General features: G+C 33.8%; 1 protein-coding gene across 1 annotated transcript in view; it reads left to right on the top strand.

Moving 5' to 3' along the window:
- LOC129226409 (signal transducer and activator of transcription 5B-like) overlaps positions 1–22,489 on the top strand; it is a 112,172-nt gene that overhangs the window by 72,551 nt on the left and 17,132 nt on the right. The window contains exons 15-20 of the mRNA XM_054861008.1: positions 34–114; positions 3,913–4,005; positions 6,458–6,596; positions 8,640–8,787; positions 9,088–9,227; positions 21,000–21,152. Coding sequence (XP_054716983.1) covers positions 34–114; positions 3,913–4,005; positions 6,458–6,596; positions 8,640–8,787; positions 9,088–9,227; positions 21,000–21,152 — 754 coding nt within the window. The remainder of the gene's footprint in view (positions 1–33; positions 115–3,912; positions 4,006–6,457; positions 6,597–8,639; positions 8,788–9,087; positions 9,228–20,999; positions 21,153–22,489) is intronic.

Below are 22,489 nucleotides of genomic sequence, written 5' to 3'. Positions count from 1 at the left end.
GTGTAATCAAGCTTTTTTTTATTTTTTTTTAAGTCTGTGATGGATGAAAAGTTTTCTCTACTCTTCCAATCACAATTCAAAGTTGGCGGTGGAGAGTTAGTCTTTCAAGTTTGGGTAAGTACTTATTATTAATCAGGTTGCCAGCAATGTCTTTTACTGTCAAAATTATAGAACATGCTGACATATATTATACATACTATGGCTTAAAAGTGATTTAAAGGTGAAATAATCTTACATTATATCATATATGCCTTAGTTTGTTTCCCGCTATCCCTAAACGCAAATTTCCATCAAAGTAACTAAGTGCACTAGTGAACCTTTGAGGAAGTGTAGCAGTAGAAAGCACAAAAGCCAGTTCATTCCTCACTATGCAGAAGTAAATCAGCTGATTAAATTAAGAAATAACAGCGTCAAATCGCAGATTACTGCAGACACGTTTTTCGGCGTACAAGGAATGCCTTTTTCAATGAAAAAGAAATTAACTTGTAGATGAAAAGACATTCGACGAAAACTTTGTATCCATAATCTCATTTCTTTTGCATTGAAAAAGGCGTTCCTTGTAATGCCAAAACACATGTCTGCAGTAATCTGCAATTTGTGCTTTTTGACGTTGTTATTTCTTACTTTACTATTTCATCACAAAGGTATTTATTTATGTTAAATCAGCTGAGTTTACCCAATCTCCCCAAATTGGTTTTACTTATTGCTTGACTTTAAGAGACGGGAAATTTTGTCTTGCAACGAGTTGGCATCATTTATAAGCTGAGAAAAAAATCAAATTTAACTAAAAAATAGTGGCTATTGTTGCAAACAGGTAGTAAGAATAAATATTATTGTTATCTCATTTCATTTTTCCTATGTTGGGAATAATCCTTACCAGGGCCGTCCCAAAGGTAGGGTGGTGGGTGCCCCCCCCCCCCCTGACCCCTAGTCTTTCAGAAATGTGGCTGCTAATTTCATTTTAGTGATGAAAAAAGTGCAGTCTCAAAAAATTGAAATAGTAATAATAACTGAACAAGTAGAATACAAGTGACAAGAAGGATCTTCTCTGCAAAATTTTGAAACAAAATGCTTTACGCTCTTTGAATGTTATTTAGAAACATCTAGGATTCTGCATTATGATTCACCTCAGACAGGGCTGACGAGAGTCTAGTTGTGAACTAGAACCTGAATTGAGGGTGGACAAAACTTACATTTCAAACAGTTTGTAGCAAAATGTAAAAAAAGGACTCAGTGCATTGTACAAACCCATGACAAGCTTCAGTTTAGTAAAAAATGAATAGATAAATAAGTAGGATAACTTCATAAGTGCTGCAGATGTATTTATTTATTTATGATTTTTTTTTTTTTTTTTTTTGTAAAAATATCATTACGAAAGTCACAGCTAAGTGGAAATTTGCCAGGTTTAAACTATTGCAATGAATAGTCACACTAGTATTAATTATTTAGGTGTAAAAATTAAAAGAAAACCAAAATTTGATCTCGAGATTCAAAAAACATGATATTTATGATAATATCGAGTGGGGAAAAAAAAACCTGAAGTGGGGCCACAAGCGCTTGAATTTCAAACATAAAAATATCCAACTGGAAATTGAATATTTCATTGTAGAAAAACTATAGCACTCAAATGGTTTTGAAAAAGAAACTTAATTTTCTGGGAAATGATCACAAGAATGTGGTTGTCTTTCTCTCTAAATTAAAGTCAATCCAGATCTGACTAGAAATCTAAAGATCCTAGTGTTTTCAGTTAAAAATCCACTTGCTTAAATGCATGCACCACAATTACTTGTTCCACCACAAAATCCAATAAATTTAAAATATTTCTAGAGTGATCTTGACCTGGGTCAAAAAGTGACTAAACATAATTCTCTATTTTAAGAATCTTTGCTCTTGAAATTGAGAAGTATTAAATTTTTTTTTCTCCAAACGAGAGTGGCTTTGAATCTTTACCAATGGATTCCTTCTGTCTTTTAACCCTAAAGCAGCTGCCTGAGCTTTCTCCGAAATTTTCTCCTTCTTCATCCCTTTGGGCTGAGGTACTACACTTGGCGGCAAAATTGCTGGGATTCATACAGCTCTGTCCCAGCTACCATGCCACTTAGAAAAATTCACAAGAGCTGTTATCCTTTGATTCCTGAGTTGATCTGTTGGCTTTCACTCATTGTGAAGAGATAAAATGGAGGGAGTGAAGACTTTCCTTCGCGAAGGAAAGACCCCCAAGTCAAATGTTGGTTTTTAAAGAAAAGCATTGGAAAAAATCAGGTTTCATTTGCTAGTTTTACGCAGAACGCGGTAACCATTCGTCGATGTTGAGTCACATGACTTGGGGTCTTTGCCCTAGCTTTTGCGTAGCCAATGATTAAACTTCCTCCCTCCATTTTGATACCTGCTCTAAGATTTTCGCTTGAAATAAAGATCCCTTAACACAGGACAAATAAAGTTCCAGGCAGTGAGAAAACTAACTTCCTGTCTGAAAAGAGTGCTTTAATAAAGCAAAATATATCTCATCCTATACCCTTCCATACTATTAATAATCTTATTTAAGGATCTTTCGATGTACATGCTCTGAAATATCCCTATAATCGTGTTTCTCATAAGTCCTGGAAGAATGAGATGATCAGGATTTTAAGGAAAAGGTTTCATTTATTTAGGAGCTGTTGACCTTATTTGAATGGGAATTTTTGAGAATAGTCTGTATTAACTTCTTTTCTACTTCTATTTATATTCTTGATTTATAGTGTATAGCTTTTTTAAAAATTTATTTATAACTTCAGTCAATTCGCAATAACTCGAATCTAAAGGGATCGACGAAAGACTTCGACTTATCGAAAGTTTGACTTACTGCTAGTTTCAGTTTTAACATTTTAATGTTAAAAACCATCGAATATTTTAAGTAACATATAACAGACAAAGTTACAGGACTTAAAAGTTTTTCAGTACAGTATGCACAGTTTAATCAAAAATATTGAGAGTAAAAAATCAAAAGCATGGTTTTGATTTTGATACTGCTGGAACTAGTTGAATAGAGCTGATTCTACTTCAAGAAAGGTGCACATCTTCATTCGTTTGGATTGTACCGCTTAAAAAGTTTTTCTTTTTCTTTTAATATCATTGACAGAGTACTTGCTTAGACATCTTTAGTAGTAAAGAAAACTCACTCTGTCTCTCAGGAGCTTATCAGCAAATTATCGAACTAAAGAATGAAGGGGAACGCATCTTATCTTACGTCAGTCTTTGAATAAAGGTACAATCAGTTGAATTGACAGCACAGCTTAAAAGCAAATTTGTAGTCAGTAACATGTCAAAGTGTAAACAGTACAGTACAACAAAAGAAAACAGGCTAACACATTTCCGCACGTGTAACTCCTTTATCACACATTTACTCAACAGGTGCTCTTGCTTTAGAGGTCTATTGAGCAGGAATTGCAAGTGAAGGTGAATTAATTTTTTTTGTCATTGTCACTTGTTTCTCTCTTCCTTTTTTTTTTCCGTTCTTTTGAAATAAATTTTGAGTTATCTTTGAGAAAACTTAGAGTTATAGGAAGTAAACTTTGAGATATTGAAAATAATTAGCGTGAAATTAAAGGCGAAGGGGTCGGGACTTGATAAAAACTTCGAGTTATAGTAATATTCGAGTTATCAGACTTCGAGTTTTCACGAATTGACTGTATTTAACTTCTGCCTGTGTTGGCATAACCTAAATTGATTTATAAAATCTACATTAGTGTGAGCAGAGCCACGGGAAAAATCTAGTAAAAAAATAAGTATCATTTTCTTAATTTAGAAAGCGTTTTCATTGTCCTTGTTTGAAAAAATAAAATTGCAATAATTTATCATCAGATGAGTTAGACTTTCAAAACAAGAGTCTCAAATGATTCTGCAGCTGCATGATTTCTTACTATTTTTTTTCAGACACTTTCTTTACCTGTTGTAGTCATTGTTCATGGTAATCAAGAGCCACATGCCTGGGCCACTGTCACATGGGACAATGCCTTTGCTGAGCCAGTGAGTATATTTCATTGGACTGTGGTCTTTTTGGTCATTTTGTTGTGTGTTGGGAAACTTAACTGCATTTATTTGCTCATGCACTTAGTGTAAATGCAAAAAATACTCATGTACAATGGTTGTATGGTAAAATATTTTTCTTCCAGGCGCGTCCCAATCCTTTGGGATAGGGAAATTCTCAATTCACTGAAAGAAACTCTGAATTTTACCAAATGATAAAATACACAAGTATGCACACATTACTACATTTAATAAGGAAGTTCAGGCTCTGCTAGCTGTTAGCTGCTTGAACTGTTTGAAAGCTTTATATTGAAATTTATATTGATGTCAAACAGGTACAGTCAGACCCCAATTTAATGAACCTCTATTTAACAAATTTCGCTATTTGGCGAATTTTCTTTTTCCCCGGCTAAAATGAAGGCAAAAACCCCTACTTACCAAATTATAAACCTCGAATTAACAAATGAGCTTTTTTGTTTTAACAACCGGAAAAAAAATTGTTAATTTGGGCTAGGAAATATTGGATTGTTTTCCAAATGATGTATCCATATTGTCTGAAGCAGAAAAAGACTTTTCTTGGAGCTTGCAATGTTTAACGGTTGGGGGGGGCAACCAATAAATAGCGATTCTGATGCAGAAAAAGCGATAATACTCCCATTGAAACTTACTTTTCCAAATGCTTTACATGGCCTGGAAACTAAAATCAAATCTCATGCAGCAGGCTGTAAATGACACAGTAATTTCTTTTCTCCATAAAGTCAAAAGAGAATATTTCGATCAAGTATCAAGGAAATTGTTGAACACCTATTACTCGGTACTTTAAAATTTCAAATTAACTAGTGTATAACAAGTCGCAGAATACTGAAAAAAAAGTGTACACTTTCTAATTATGGGTAATTTTAGGCAGTGCTTTTTAGAGTTTTTAGAGAAGGTACAGTGAAACCTCTATGAATGACCACCTCTATACAGCGACCACCTCTATTAACGACCAATTTTCCATGGCACCGATTTCCCCCCGTATATACCTAATGTTAAAATACCTCTGGGAAAGACCATCGAAACCTCCCACAACGACCGGCATATCAAAAACTTCAGCTGTAACAAATGCTAGGAATTTTTCGTTAGAAACCAAAAAAGAGAGACAACAAATGAAAAGTAATAGAACATTTAGTTTACACACATATCAGTCTTCTCTTGTTAACAGATGTAGAAAGAAACCAGAATAAGGGATTAAAATCTATTCTCCCTGTGGTTTCAAACACGTTCCTTTCTTGTCTTCTCCTGTTCTAAACCTCAAAAATGTCATGAAAAGGAGGGCGTAGTTTTTCGGACCCTTGGGAAGTTAAAAGGTTGCACAGGTATATCACCAGTCAAGTCAGGCGTGCGTCCCCTATCATTGAGGAAGGGTGTTAAGAATAGAAGTTCTCTAAAGGATTGCTTCTTGGAATTCCTTGGTTACTACGGGAGGGGGGTGTTGGAACGGTCATATCCTAGGTCATTAGAGTGAACAAAATCTACAGCTTATTCGAATAGCTAAAGTATTGGTTTCAGTGTTGCATTGGATCTGCATTTGATCAACATTGCAGTGAAAATGTCGAAAAAGCAAGTTGATCTCACGCTCGAGAAACGCATTGATGTTATACATTTAATGAAGGTGATGAAAACGCGGGGTTGACGGATGCTGTACGACCAAGGCTGTGAGCTCAACAAACTCTAACAGAGATGGATAATCTTATGTTGCACTCAGATTGCACTAATGATGAGGACAATAATTTATTTTTACAGCTAAAAGTTAAGTTAGAATCTAAAGTTGTTTCAGACGAAACTAAAAGCCTGAAGCAGGCAAATCTCTTTACATATTTTAACGCTACTAAATAGTGTTTAAATGTAAAAATCATGTAAAAATTATATTTTACATTAAAAATTTAAAAAAAAAAAAGAAGTTTCTTTGTTTAAACGTTCTTATTCTATTGCTTTTGATTACCCTGCAGGAAGAATATGCATAATTTCCATAGGTGCTATATTACCTTTGCATGTTAAAAAATGACCTAATGACCTGTAAGAGCGACCAACCTCCATTAACGACCACTTTTTTCAGGAACGGAGAGTGGTCGCTCCTGAAAGGTTTCACTGTAACTGCAGTTTTTGTTAATTTTTTTTCACACCCCAATATTATAAATAACCCCGATTTAAAGTATAAAAGTTTCGGTCCCAATGAATTTGTTAAATCGGGGTCTGACTGTAACATAGTTTTTTTTTTACTTAAACCTGTGAGAGTATAACAAGAGAAGAACATTTAATTCTTTGTGTAAACTAAGTCTTTGTTTTTGTTGTATGTTAATTACTAAGTAATTTTGTTTTGTAGATTGATTTATAACTTTCTATGATGGATAGATAGTTAATATTATTTTATGTGTACATATTATTGAAAATCTTAAATGCATTTTCCTAGGGCCGTGTTCCTTTCCAAGTGCCAGAGAAAGTGAACTGGCAAGAAATGGCTGAGGTGCTAAGTACAAAGTTCAGGGCCGCAACTGGTCGGGAACTCAATGAAGACAACCTTCAGTTCTTGGCGGGGAAAATATTTAGAAGTATTTATTTGTTTAGTACTATTTTTTCTAGCCTTGCTTCAAGGCTAGATATAAATTATCATACTTAATTGTAATCTTTCCTTCTTGGCTTATTTTTTACTATGTATAAAATATTAAACCATACTTATTGATTTGACCACGACATAGATTAACCCTTAAGTAGCCCACCCATTGTCATCTAATTCGCTCTATCCCACCACCCCTTACATTGATAATGGGGCCCATCTCTGTAACTGATTATGAAAGTGTTTTGGCTTTCACCAAATGTTTTTGAATAATTTGCCATTATTTGTTAACCAACATCCAAAATGGCCCCAACGCAACCAGGAATATTACCAATGTAGGAGAGGGAAATGGAAAAAGTTTTCTTGGACCCTTTTTAATTTTGCACCTTTCCTATAGTATTCATCAGCATTCTTTTTGTTTAGGTTACCTCTATAAATGGTTGAAGATTCACTGGATTTTTGATAAACAACAAGTTTTTTTTAAAAATCACTTAAGACTATTAGTCGAAGTAACTTGGAAGAGGACTGTCTAGTTAGTAACATCACTCTTGTTTTTGAGTTTTTCATTCAACCTGAATTTGTAATTCAGAAAGGTTGATACTTTGATGAAGATTTTCACTGAAACTGCTCAGTATTATAAACTTTGTTCAGCCAAATATACCTGTGAAGAAAAAAGCACCTTGATCAAGATTTAAGCTGAATATAAATAAAGCAGCATTTTTTGATATACGAGTCACTAATAAAACACAGTCATAAGTTTAATCAGCGTTGCTTTGAACACAGAAATATAAACTCTCTTCCAGTAAGTTATGAAAACAGCTCTAACTCATAGATGAACAGTGCTATACAAATTTCTGTGCTGTGTTACATGAAATTCAAGACTTCTGAACAGAAGCTTGAAGAAAATCATTGTTTCTTGACAGTTGAGCTTTTTATCCTTCTGTGAACATTTCAAAATCAAAAGACAGAAAAATAACAGCTACCGTATATACTTGCGTATAAGTCGAGAAATTTTGTCCAAAAAAAATAGATCAAAGGAAGGGGGGTCGACTTATACGCGGGTCAAATTTTCCGAAAAATTTTTTCCGATCAACGAGAGCTGGGAAGCTACGAGAAATGCCGATGTGCGGTTACAGGTAGTTGCTGATAAGTTGATCGTGTGAAAAAGTAAACTTATTCCAAATAATAACTAAAAAAACCTAAATAATACACATAAATAAAGATAATTTTATTCTTCTTTATTAAGGATCAAATCAGCAATTAACAAATATCGTGAAACATATGAAAATATTTATCGTCAACAGTCACGCCATTCAGACTGAGAGTGCGTTCGACGAGCACGACCGGGAGCGACCGGTTAGTGAATCACGTGACAGCTAATGATCAGGTGCTCAAATCAACCAATCAACTGCTTAGAATGGTAACCGCTGCGGTAACCGGTTGATCATAGAACGCCGCGGTTAGTAACTGGTTACTTATCGGTTTACCGGTGAGGTTCGTCGAACGCAACCTCTGATATCATTGACGATTCTGCAGCCGCCGATGTATACGATGACACGGTGATGACGGAAGCGGACTTTAATGAACTTTTTTTTTGCGTCCGACTCGGAATCCGAGTTTGAAGGCTTTTAGAAATGTTTTCCTATTTAATTCCTATTTTATTTGTAAATAAATGTGTTCATTATTTTGAAATTTCTTTGAAAATAATTCGCGATGTTTTTGGAAAGTATGGGGGTCGACTTATACGCGGGTTTTAGATTTTTTCTGGATTTTTTCTCTGAAAAAGGGGGGGTCGACTTATATGCGAGATCGACCTACATGCGAGTATATACAGTAACTTCTTGTCTAAGAACTTACAAACGAGAAAATTACCTTTAGGTAAAAAGACTAATGCATTTGAAGTTATTGTTTCCGAAAATAGTTTTTATTAATTGCTGTTCATTGACACGTTTTAATGTCTTGATATTTGCTCAAGATTGTTAATTAAGTTTGTTATTCAATGTTTATTTATGCATGTATATTTTCCCCCCTTATGCAGATCCCCAGTATCAAGACGGAAACATGATGCTGACTTGGTCTCAGTTTTGTAAAGAACCGTTGCCTGACAGAAGCTTTACTTTTTGGGAATGGTTTTATGCAATCATGAAAATAACACGAGAACATCTGCGAACCCTTTGGATTGACAGGTATAGTCTAACAAGCAAAAATTTATTCTTTTAACCCTAGACAGTTTAAAATTGACTTGCAATGAAGCTGGTGAAGAGGTCCATGTTAAATTGAATTTTTCAAAAAAATGAAGTGACAAAAATTTTTCATTACTTTTCCTGAAATCAGCGCTAAAAAATGCATTAAGTTCAACTATTACTTCTCTTGTATTTTTCCATTGCAGGTCTGTCTAATTTACAGCGAAGTTTGCATTTTTTTAAATATATTTCTTGTTGTTAATTGAAAAATTGCATTTGATGCAACTTTCTACTTTCTCTCAGCTTGATCCTAGGGTTTGTAGGAAGACATCAAGCTGAAGAAATGCTTCTGAAAAGGTGTAATGGAACGTTCCTCCTGCGATTCAGTGACTCGGAGCTGGGTGGGGTGACCATTGCATGGGTGACGGACTCACAACAAAGAGGTACCAGTGTTAATGTTGATTTAAGTAGTTTGTTGAGTTAATGTAAATTAACTGTTTTTTTTTTTATTCTAATTTTTAAAATAAGAAGCTATTTACAATATTAGTTATTTTGCTAGAAACAAATTTTCTTTTCTTTAACATTTGTGTACTGATGATTTGAGCAATTGCGTAGGCTTTAAAAATAATATTTTTTACATTTGAAATATTGTATGTTAAGTTATTCTTTCATACAAGACTAAGTTAGAGTACCATCAGTTTTCAACTTGTTAACTCTTCTTTTAATATAACTGAAGAAAAAAAATCTTTAGCCTAATGGTGTTGCATACTTAAGCTAAATTTTTTCTTGGGGAAAGGTGAGGGGAGGATAGAAGCAGGGTTAGATTTTTATCTAATTGTAATGCACATATTTTAATTTAACTCTATTTTTCTTCACATCTTGTTTTTAAAATATTAAATAGTTGTAGGCACTGCATGTGTTAGCCATTAAAAACTACTGAAAGCTGCTAAAAGTTGTAAAGATTATTAGGAAAAGCTTTAATATGAGAGTAGCATCGCTGTAGGTAGGATGAATGAGCTTTTAGTAAGTTGATTATTTTTCATTTTCGGTATTTTATATATATTTAAAAACCTATTTTATTTTTTATAACTATTTTTGCACAAGCTTTGTATATGATTTACCTCCAGTGAAAACAGGTTTAAGTTGAAGTAGGCTAATGTATGTTATTTTTAAATTTTTGAATGGAATGGGAAAAATATGCAAAGCAATATAATTTGAAGTGTTGTAATGGAATAGTCTTCTTAAATTCTAAACTTTTCCTGCTACTTTTTTTTCCTACTGGAGGTCTTTTTTTATTTTATTTATTATTATTATTTTTTAAATCTTAAATTTAGCAGCTATGCTATCATTGTTTGCACAATTAAGAGAAGAACTAGAAGTAGAAAAGCTTTTGATAAATACAATGCTTCAACAGCTGCACCAAAGCACTGCTACATCTGGCTTAGTTTTGAAAATTCTGTATCAAAATGGCTATTTTTGTAATGAAATTGAGTAAAATCTACTCCCGTTTTTTGCTTGTCAAAATCATTTTTGAATTCATTTATTTTTGCATAAGAACTTAGGAAAAGCTGCACATAAGATGTGAATATTAAAAATGTTTTTTCTTTCTTTATGTTCTTTTCTTTTTCCAAGTTCGTCTGAAAATAAAAGTCCAGACCCCGAAGAGTTCCTATTTTTCCTAGTTTTTCCTACTTTTTAGAGCTCTCTCCTTATTTTCCTACTTTTTCCTTTTTTTTCCTACTTTTTCTTTCTTTAGTATAGCACTTCTAATTGTGCATTGATTCTTAATTTTTACAATGCCGCACCGATAATTTTCTGCATGTTTTGATTTTGAAAAGTAAAAGGAACAAACGGATCCTTAGCTTTTCATTGAACGACTACAGTAATTTCTGGAAGGAACGTTTGTGTGTTTAAAAGTTAAATTTTCATAAGTGACTTTTTTTGCCGTTGCGGCGTTTATGATCGACTTTTCTTTTTATCGCCCTGACTTCAGTCCTACTGTATTAACGAAACTAAAAAAAAATAGATACTGGCACATTCTGATGCAATCATATATTATTTACCCATCAATTAGAAGCTTTAAGTAAAGTAAACGGCCGACTGTTCAAAAAAATGCGTGAAAAACCGAATTTCCTATTCGCCAATTTTTTGTATGATTACAAGTGAAATGGATCTCAATTTAAACAAAAAGATAATATAAAACCTTAAAAGGAACATAAGGAAGCAAAAAATGAAAAACTTGTACACTATACATATTTTATACAACATAAAAGCGACAGATAACAAAAATTCGCAAAAACTGACTACTTGAAAAATAATCGCGGAAACTTTTTTCGTACATAAGTATGATTATTGTTCATTCTAAATCGTAAACATGATTATAAATTTTATAAAATTTCATTTTCTTTCCTTGCAAAGAGTGTATTTGCAAAAAAAAAAAAAAAAAAAAAAAAAAAAAAACATAGCAAAACCTGGATGGGCAAAACGTTCCCGATTTTTGGAGAAAAATCAGAAATCAATTTAAATGCAATATTTTGTTTTTATTTCTTCATATTTTTAAAAGTTGGGGGATAGAGCTACTAACTAATATGTATTTTTTTTCTTTTTAATGGGTATTTTCTACTTTGATATATCATCAATATCGAGGAGTTGCACATCATTTTTATGTGCTGTGTTTATGGCAATGCGACATTTCTGAGCATTTGAAATTTTTTTGGCAGACTCTTACTCTTTTCGGGTGCGGCAATTATACCGATGCGGCGTATCTACTGTAAGTTATTTTACTTAGTGCGCCTGATCAAAGGGAGGGGGGAGAAAGAGATATATATACAGGCATTTGAGTTCAGGTGCTCCCCCCTCACTCTCAATTTCGAGAACAATTTCCGAATGAATATTTTTGTTGTATGGTGAGGATTGAGATAAACTACATGCCTTCCCTTTTTTGCACAAAGAAACGTTAGTAACTGATCTTTGTCTTTGATAGAAATGTTATGTTTACCATGCATGGATTTTTTATTTTCGTGACAAAAATTTTGGAACAAGAAGAAGGTAAAAATCATCAAACCATTAAAACAATATTCGTTTTTATTGCTTGATTAAAATTATAACTGACTCATCACTTTGATCCCCCCCCCCCCCCCGGAGGTGGCTAGCGAAGGGTGTATAATGAATGCAAATTTTATCTGCAAACAACAAAAGCCCCACAAGCATTAATTTTCCAAAGCCAAGGAGGGGAGAAATTGACCCCCATAAATGACGTGCCTGAAACAAATGTATGTTGAATGCTAAAAATACATAACATAGTACAAACTATTTAGTTGACTTATTTCGTTATTTATTTAGTTTAATTATTTTATTATAAATTTTATGTCCCATATTTAAGAACACATTTTATTTTAGTTCTGCATTTTCAGTCGTTTTCCTTTTTTTTTTGAGCAATCACGATTGCTTATTGCTTTCACTTGACTGTTTTTGGCGTCCTATCATTTTATTTTCCCACCGCCACCCTCCGCTCCATCACCGTCGACCGGCTCCTCACGATGCTGCTCCTATTAGCCCAGTCAATAAAGGTTTCGTGTCGCAACTAATTTAGGGAAAGCTAAATTTTTGCAGATTGTTAGTACATAAAGTATACACTAAAAAAGTACAAAGTCCCGACCCCCACCCCTCTTGCTTTCGCCCCCACCTCCTCCGAAACATTGCAAGAGCAGTACTATGATTATACGCTTTTCGTGTCGCAACTAATTAGGTGAAAGCTGAATTTTGGCAGGATGTTAGTACATAAAGTACACACTAAAAAGCCACAAAGTCCCGACCCCCACCCCTCTTGCTTTCGCCCCCACCCCCTCCGAAACATTGCAAGAGCAGTACTATGATTATACGCTTTTCGTGTCGCAACTAATTAGGGGAAAGCTGAATTTTGGAAGGATGTTAGTACATAAAGTACACTTTAAAAAAATACAAAGTCCCGCCCCCCACCACTCTTTCTCCCCCCCACTCCCTCACCCCCTACGAAACACTGCAAGAACAGTACTATGATTGTACGCTTTTCTTGTCGCAACTAAGAGAAAGCTGAATTTTGGCAGGATGTTAGTACGTAATGTATTCTTTAAAAAAGTACAACGCCCCAATCCCCACCCCTCTTGCTTTCTTCCCCAACCCCTCCAAAACATTGCAAGAGCAGTACTATGATTATGCGCTTTTCGTGTCGCTACTAATTTGGGAAAGCGGATGTTTTTCAAGATGTTAGAGCAAAAGTATACACTAAAATAAGACAAAGTCCCGACCCGCACCCCCCTTTCTCCCCCACCCCCCTCCGAAACATTGCAAGAGCAGTACAATGATTATACGCTTTTCGTGTCCCAACTAAATAGGGGAAAGCCGATTTTTTTTCAAGATGTTGATATACTAAGTATACACTAAAAAAAACACAAAGTCCTTACCCCTATTGCTTCATCCCCCCCCCCCGCTCCGTCCGAAGCATTGCAATAGCAATATTATGATTATACGCTTACAGCTCAAAAACTAATGATGATACCGGAGTATTCCTTTTTTTATTTCACTTCTTACAATATTATAAACCAGTGGTGCCTAACCTACGTCCCACGGGTCACATCCGACCCATGAAACTGATCAGTGTGAACCGTTGTTTTGCGAAATGTTACAACTCAAGGACTATGTAGCAACTGGTTTCTGAAAAACAGGTTGCATTCAAAAAAAAAAAAGGCATCAAGTTATTATAACTACAATTTTTCTTTTATGAGGGGTCATTTAACAGTTTGTTGGCTTGGTCTGAAATATTGTTATAATGCATTCCACTACAGTGTCCACACATAGACGTACAATTGAACCCAGTTTTACGACAGCTGCAGTTTGCAACACAATGTCTTACAGTTGCAAGATATTAGTAGGAGATTTTCACTTTGAGCAGAGAGGTAATTGTCATGATCTTAGGAATCAGTCTGTTGCTTGAAATATATTTCCAAACCCATTCTTCTGCTGGAAGTTTAAAACCTAACCAAGTTTGAATAAAAGTTTGTGAAAAGCAATTAATCACAAAAAGTGCCTTAAGTCCACTTTTGATTTATCAAAACTTCCACCAACTTCAGACGTAACCCGTCAATATCTTTTTAAGGTTTCCACCAGAGTCTTTAGGGTCAACACCAGATTCAAACTCGGTTAGATTTTAAACTTCCCCCAGAAGAGTGGGGATGGCATTATACTTCATGCAACAAACTGATTCCTAAGTTCATGAAGATTACCTCTGCTTCAAGTGAACTTCTCCAATTAGTATCTTGCAATTGAAAAGATTATGTGTTCCAAACTGCATCTGTCGTAAAGCTAGGTTCGATTGCACGTCTATGTGTGGACACTATAGTGGAATGCACTGTAACAATATTTCGGACCAAACCAACGAAATATTAGAAGATGGCCCCTTATTACGTTGTTGATCCATTTCAAGAAAATGACTATTATCATATTATTATCTATAAATTTTGTTAAAACATTTCTTTCCAAGACGTAATGATAAAAAGCTATTAATTTGTTGAAGTTACTTTTTGGTTTTTGTTGTGAGATTTCCGCATATGATTAAGTTGGTAAAATGGTGAAACTGAGCTATCTACATAAAAATTGTATGTTTCATAATTTGTGTATAACAGTGGTCCCCAACAATGTTTTCAGAAACCAATTTCTAAATATTTGGCTAACAATTTGTAAATTTGTCATTAATTGTGCTCTTTGAGTTGTAACATTTCACAAAACAACGGGCAACACGGATCAGCTTCGCGGGCCGGATACGGCACCTGGGCCTTAGGTTTGGCACCACTGGTTTATAATATTGTTAGGAGTGAAATAAAAAAAGGAATACCTTGGTAACATCATAAATTTTCAAGCTGTACGCGTATAATCATAGTACTGAACTGATGAGTGAGCAATGTTTCGGAAGGAGGGGGGGGGAGCAGCAAGAGGGGTTGGGATCGAGACTGTCTAGGTTTTAGTGTACACTTTATGTACTAACATCGTGCAAAAATCCAGCTTTCTCTTAATTAGCTGCGAAAAGAAAAGCGAATAATCATAGTACTGCTCTTGATGGTCTAAGTGTTTCAGAGAGGGGGGGGGGGACAGGAGGAGTAGGGGTCGGGACTTTGCGGTTTTTTAGTGTTTTCTTTATTTACTAACGTCCTGCCAAAATTCAGCTTTCCCCTAATTAGTTGCGACACAAAAAGCGTATAATCATAGTACTGCTATTGCAATGTTTCAGTGTTTCGGAGGGGGTGGGAGGAAAGCAAGAGGGGTGGGGGTCGGGACTTTGTGACTTTTTAGTGTATTCTTTATGTACTAACATCCTGCCAGAATTCAGCTTTTCCCTAATTAGTTGCGACACGAAAAACGTATAATCATAGTACTGCTCTTGCAATGTTTCGGAGGGGGTAGGGGGAGAAAGCAAGAGGGGTGGGGGTCGGGACTTTGTACTTTTTTAGTGTATACTTTATTTGCTAACATCCTGCAAAAATGCAGCTTTCCCTAAATTAGTTGCGACAAAGCCTATTTTTTTACCTCAGCGAAAACCGTCTCCAGGTTGCATCCATGTCCTACACACACGCGCATACATACACAACTACACACACATACACACACAAACACATACACACACATACACATACACACAACTACCCACACATTCATGCCTGCACACAGACACAAACATATGCCTACACACACATACACATACCCCCCCACACACAGACACAATCACACATGCCTACACACACATACACATACCCCCTACACACATACACCAGGGGCGGCTCGTCATTATGGGCAGGGTGGGCCCGGCCCACCCAAAAAAATTGTAATTAATAAAATACATTATTAACAAAAATATGGTTTTGTGTTCCAGTTTAAAAAAGCAAAAAGTATGGCGAACAAGAGATTTCCAACATCTAGCCCCCCCCCTCCCCGAATATCTATAAACATAACCAGAAAGTTTTTAAATCCCATTAATTTTAGCGCTGTGCACAGCTTTGAGAACTGTGGGCTCGCTCGAAGCTGCCCCCGAAACTAAGAACCACGCCTCTGCCCTTAGCCAATCGCAAGGACTGAATCAGAAAGCGAAAAACGGCGGGTGACAACACCCGAAGGAATTCATTGCAACTCAAGGGTGGGCAAAATTCGCCGAGCCCGAACGAAATCGTAGTTGTCTATAGCGGTTTGGAAGCGAGGAAGAGTAGCAACTTCGCTCAATAGAGTAACATGTAAAAGGGCAGAGAATCAGCTGCCCCCTGCCCATGTTTCAGGGAAAACCTTTTATCATACCGTTCCGCTTCTGTTTTTTTTTTAGTTAATTTTTTTCCTCTTCAACAGCTATTACTATATATAGCATGGAAATTGCCGGTTTCACGAGATTCAGTGCATTTGTGTTACAACGCATACATAACTATTTGTTTGTTTTTGGGGTTGGAGATGCTTATTCTCAATTTCTGTGTAAGGACTTTCGAATAGTAGAGTAGTCCGGTAGTCTGACCGCACCGGCCAAAAAAAAAAAAAAAAAAAAAAAAGACTGGTCCTCAGATTTTTTGGTGGTCGCCCACGCAAAAAAAAAAAAAAAAAAAAAGAAAAGAAAAAAAAAGAAAACTTTATAATACCTAATGATAATATTATCGAACACTAAATCTTTTACGTCAGTTTTGAGATTAATTTTCATAATTTTCTATGATTTCTCAGCAACTTTTTTTTTACTTATGTCCATTTTTTTTTACCATAGTTACTTCTTGTCGTAACATTTAAATATTTGTATAACAGTTATTTAATAGAGTTTTATTTCTGTATTTACTTATTCATTTATTATTATTATTACTTTTTAAAAAGGAGGGGGGGGGGGACTTCAGCCGTTCGTAAATTTTTTTACTAGTTTTTAACGGTTCACGAACATTTTTTTTTTACAAGTTTTAAAAAAAAACAGCACAGGTCCGCGTGAATTTTTTTTCTTTTTTTAAAGCTTTTGCAGGTCCGAATGTCCAAAAAAAAAAAAAAAAAATCGAGAGACGCTGTAGAAATAATATTGCTGTTTTTCAGCTGATCGCAGTTCTATTGGTACGTGTACCTTAACTTTTTTTGTATCATATAGGTATAATTTTGCCATTAGTTAAAATATTTAAGATCCTTTCAAGTTATTGTGTCCATAACTAGTCGATTAAATATTTTGTTAAGGGTACATGTGTGACCGTAATTAATTTTTCAGCCACTCTTACTCAAAATTATTTAATGATGATGATAAAACAAAAGTTAAATTTGAAAGTTGATAAGTAAAAAATGCAGCAATAGAAATATTCTGTTCATTTCTTTTATATTATTTTTGTTGTTGTTCAGACAGTTTAGACGCGATTTGTCAGTTATCCATGTTTTAGTTTTAAGGTTGCTTGAATTGTTAAGTCCAGATGCTTATATTGCAATTAAAGTATTTTTGTAAATATTGTTGCATACCTTTTTATGCCTGTCCTGAAAATAATTTAATTCACCTAGCAATTCCGTTTTTTGCGGGGGTGTTTTTAGTGGTAAGGAACGCAAATATTTTTCAATTTCGAAGCCTTTTGTTTTCTTTTCTTTTTTTTTTTTTTCATTCTTACATGAAAGTGTTATCTTCTAGAAGTAACCAGAAACAATGGCCCAGCTAAGTTTCAATTATTTTACTCATAAATAAAAAAAAATAAAAAATAAAAAATGCCTTGTTCAAGGAAATAAAAAAGAAAAAACTTTTAATATTAAAAAATTGAGGTCAATTTAATATCAAAGTAATAATTTTGTTAGTTGTGCAAATAATCTGCTGTTTTAATGATTAGTGGGAATATAATATTAAGCTCTCTTAATTAAAGTACGGCTTAATTAGTAGTTTCAAATGTATGTTAAAAAACAGTATTTAGTAGATTTGAGGATATACTGGCAATTTATAATTTTGGTAGAATGCCTATTATTGATGTATTCCCCCCCCCCCCCCATCAGTTATTTTCACCTCAGAAATAATGACATTGATATGGTCTGTCACGGAGGTGGGGATCTTTCCATTAATATAAACCTAATTGATACATTTTTCATGGGAAATTATTTTTTCTTCGTTGCTACAATCTGCCCATGTTAAGCATATGAAAACAAGTTCACTTCTTTTTTTTACATAAATTTACATCCCTGAAATTCAAGTTCACGGAGGTGAGAAGTCAGAATAACCATACCAAGTTTTTGAAGCAAAATCTATCTTTTTGTTTTTCGACAAAAATCTCACAACTTCAACTATGGCTGAAAATAAACAAGGGGACTCCCTTGTATCATGGAAAATAAAATTTGATTTCATTACTTCCACGTGTTAATGAGGGATGGCATTTTGTGTTTAAGTAACAGAGGTGAGAATTTACTATGACCCCTTGTCCTACTAAAACGAACTAAAAATCAATATTAAAAAATTAAATATACTTAAACAATTAGTATTTGAGAAACTTGTGAAAGGAACAATAAATAAATAAGTATATAATTTTAATTAAACACGTTATTAAGCAACAAAAACAGTCACACAAGTTGTGTGACATGCCATGGAGGTGAGAATTCACCTGTTGTGAACCAAAAATTTTCTAAAATAAAAAATATTATTAAAAAATTGTTAGCAGATTTAAATAGATATATTTTTGATGAAATTAAAAACCATTGTTAAATGAATTGTTCCCTAAAGTTTTTACTGTAAAAGCCCTGTGACAGAAAAGTTCCTTTTTGAAGAATGACTCATAAACATAACTGCTGGCCCTCCCACTAAATTAAGGCACGAGCCGCCACTGACATACACATACCCCCTACACACATACACATACCCCCTACACACAAGCACACATACCCCCACACACAAACACACATACCCCCACACACAAACACACTCGTGATTGCGAAAAGTATAATTTGAATTCAAGGAGTCAAAATTCAAATTACTCTATTGGTGAAAGGTGTTTCTTTGTTTAGATTTTATTTTCATATTTTTGTAATTAATATCTTTGTTTCCACCAGTTTTTTTTTCATCCTAATGATTGTCAGTCATCTTAACGTGTGTGTAGTCCTATCTCTTCCTATTTTTTCCTACTTTTTTAAGTGATTTTTTTCCTACTTTTCCTACTTTTTTAATTTTTAATTCCTTATTTCCTACTTTTTCCCCTCAAAAAACCACTTCGGGGTCTGAAAGTCTCTCCTCCCTATCCCCCTCTTCCGCCAAAAACATTACGAAACATTTGAACTTTCATTTCCAGATCTTCAATTTTGCAAAATTTCCAGGGAAAGTCTAAGTTTACCTTACAACATCGCTTAAAACTGGGTTCAAAAATCGCTTAAAACTGCATTTTTGGAGCTTCAGTTTTGAAAGATTGCTGTCCCTAATGTTGCCAAATATGGTTCTACAATCGTGTTTTTAAGACTTAATTTTTAGAAAATATTCGGGCGGATGCCCCCGAACCGCCTTTCTTTAATATCATGAAAAAATAGGTTTTTGAATCAGCCGCTTTTAAAAATATTTAAGTGGGATAGTCTCTGAACCCCTCCTTATAATATCATAGAATATTGTGCTTAAGTTTTTAGGACTTCAATTTTGAAAAAAATTCCAGGGGAAAGCTCCAAAACCTCTTCCCCGTAAAAATCTTCAAAGTTTGTCTACAATTGCATTTTTGAAACTGCAATTTCGAAAAATTGGAAGGGGGAGAAGGAATTAATTTCTATTTGCTTTTCAAAAAAGAAAGGAAAAAAAAAGCAATCCTTACCCTAATGTCAATAAATATGGCCTATAAAGCTCTGTTTAAGGCTTCGATTTCTACAAATTTCTGCGGAGTACCTTGTGCCGTTCTTTCCCCTAACATCACCAAAGACTGTAAAATTTCGTTTTTAAAATAACAAGTTTCAAAATTGAGAGATTTGATGAGAAAATCAAATCAATCAAATTGATGAGATTTTTTTCCTATTGTGCCCCCCCCCCCTTATTAAAATTATTTTCTAGTTGCACCACTGTTGTGTGTTGTAGGATGTACGTATGTGCAGTGCATATATCGTTACAAGATTTTTTTTTTTTTTTTATTATTCAATAAAATGTCTTTCCATTGTTACACAGAAATTATTACTTATTTTAAAGTACTGCTCATGTAGTTTTAAAGAAAAACTTAATAATTTGAAGAAAATAAATATTAAAAAAATTTTTTTTTCCTTTTGTCTGCATAAAAATTCTGAATCTGGCCCATGGGCGCCAACAGATTAATATATGCAGATGGGTACACCTGCATGGAAATTGCTGAGATTTTCTTTACAAGTTTTTTAAGTTATTTATTTTTAGTTTTTTAAAATTTAGTTTATCTATTTTTATTTTATTTATTTTAAAGCAAATACTGAGATGCATTTCATCTTTGATAACGTTAATGAATTTATAATTTTTACATACTTCTCTGATCATAGTATTTTCTCACTTTTGTAATTTGGTCTTGCTTAAAATAGAATTAATTTTACTCATTCAATTTTTTTTTGTTTTTAAAAGATTAAAAATAATATTACTATTAAAATATTAGATTAATATTGCTTTCTAAAATTTATTTTGAAAAGCCAGGGGGTGAAAATACTTCTCTTGCAGCCCCTTACCGGTGCTGCGAGGGAGGCGTACTGGATATAAATGTGATATTGATCAATTTCCTGATGTATTTTATAGCTTTACCTTATCTAATTAATTAAATTTTACTTGTAAAAGCCAGGGGGTGAAAATGCACCACCCTGCTGGCAATCATGGACATAAAGATTAATATCTTTCGTGATTTACTCATAGTAGTTTAAGTATTTTGTAGCTTGTCCTGTGTTTAAAAAGAATTTAATTTTATTAATTTAACACACACAAAAAAATAATAATTTACGAAAGTTAATTTTTTTTTTCAAAAACTGGGGGGGGGGGGGGTGCAAATGACCCATCATCTGGCCCTTTCACTTTTTCAAGGCACAAGCCGCCACTGATCTCTTGTATATATGTTGATTTCAGTTGAATTTTTCTATGGTACTAGACAAATAAAGGATAAAGCAGTGTTATTATTTCACATAATATTTTTAGTGTACTGTTTTGTTACCCAAAACTTGCAGTGAAAAAAAAATGGATTGATTGATATTTACTTAATTTTATACATTTTTTTTCTTTTTCAATTAAAAAGCAATTATTTTTGCAGAGGGCCAAGAGGTATTTATGGTCCAACCTTTTACAAGTCGGGACTTTGTGATAAGAAGTTTAGCTGATCGAATCAGTGATCTTAAAAATCTCCTCTACCTATATCCCGATATTCCCAAGGATCAAGCATTTGGAAAATACTACACATACACTGGTGAGTAGTATTTACATTTAAGTTTATCATTGAAGAAATGATTTTATGCTAAGGCCTCAAGATCGCATATTGAACACACTTTGGCAATTTATCAAATTGATATCCATTCTCTGTGCTTTCATGTTCATTGTTCATTATTGTGCATATCTTTGAATTTAATATTATTTTCATCACTCACCATTCTGTACTTTCTTAATCACTTTATGAAATTACCAAGAAAGTCTTGATTTATTATTATGATTGGTTGAATGTGGAAGACAACACTTGAAAGTGTCAATCAGAGATGTCCCCCCCAAAAAAAGTCATGAATTTCAAAACAAGTCCCTTCACAAACAAAAGTTATGAAACAGTTTAGAACCTATGAATAGGTCATGCATATTTTTTACTTGAAAACTTATTCATTCTAATGATTTTTATTCATTTACCATGTTATCTCAGCAATTCATTTAAATATAAGGGTTACAAATGCAATAAAGAGCAATTCTAAATTCTACTTTCAAAAAGAAAAAAAAAACATTATATTTTAATGTATCATTATAGATGAACTTTCCTACATCAGTAATTGTCGTTGTAAGTTCTCTGTTTTACAGCTTATGAAACTAGATTCAACATTTCTGAAAATGGCTTCACTTTGATAGTCATGTGTGTTACAAAATTTGAGTAACCTTTCTGTTTCTCTGGAATGAATGAAGTTCTTACTTTTCTTACATGTAGATTACTAATTATGACATGATTCAACCTTGTAACAGCTAGGTCAAAAATTGTATAATAATCCAGAATTTATTCATACTCGTCAAGTTTGCATTTCATGTTTAGGTAGACGTGTTGCCAATATGAACGCAACCTGTTTTGCACATTATTCCTGATAGACGTGAAAACACTTACTAATTAAGCTAAACCTGATTGCGTTATCACATTGCATATGTATCATCTTTTCGAAATGCATTTACAGTTGATACAGTTTGTTATTCTATGCATACCCGAAGGAGTATAGTCAAGAGTACACCTAAAAAGAAAAAAAATCCGAGTCCATTAATATTTCTCCATGTCACAGCTGAAAGCAAGTCCAAAAGATTTTTTTTTTCTTTTCAATTAAATTTTTTGTACTTGGTAAATAATTTGTTTTACTTTAGGAAGTATAATATTGGCTATAATTTTCTAAAATGTTCCACATTCATAATTATACAGCTTTTTGAAAGTATAAATTTCTACGACTTTGGTTAACTCAAATAGCCTGCTTATGAAGATACTTTTTTGTCAATGAAATCCAGTCACACAGTCTTATATTTTTTAATTTCCTCTCATCTTAATATTTAAAATTTGCACGGGAGCTGAAT

The sequence above is a fragment of the Uloborus diversus genome, chromosome 7, assembly GCF_026930045.1.
Source record: "Uloborus diversus isolate 005 chromosome 7, Udiv.v.3.1, whole genome shotgun sequence".
NCBI lineage: Eukaryota > Metazoa > Arthropoda > Arachnida > Araneae > Uloboridae > Uloborus > Uloborus diversus.
Note: the sequence above shows the minus strand (reverse complement) of the source record. Positions and strands in the feature narration are given on the sequence as shown.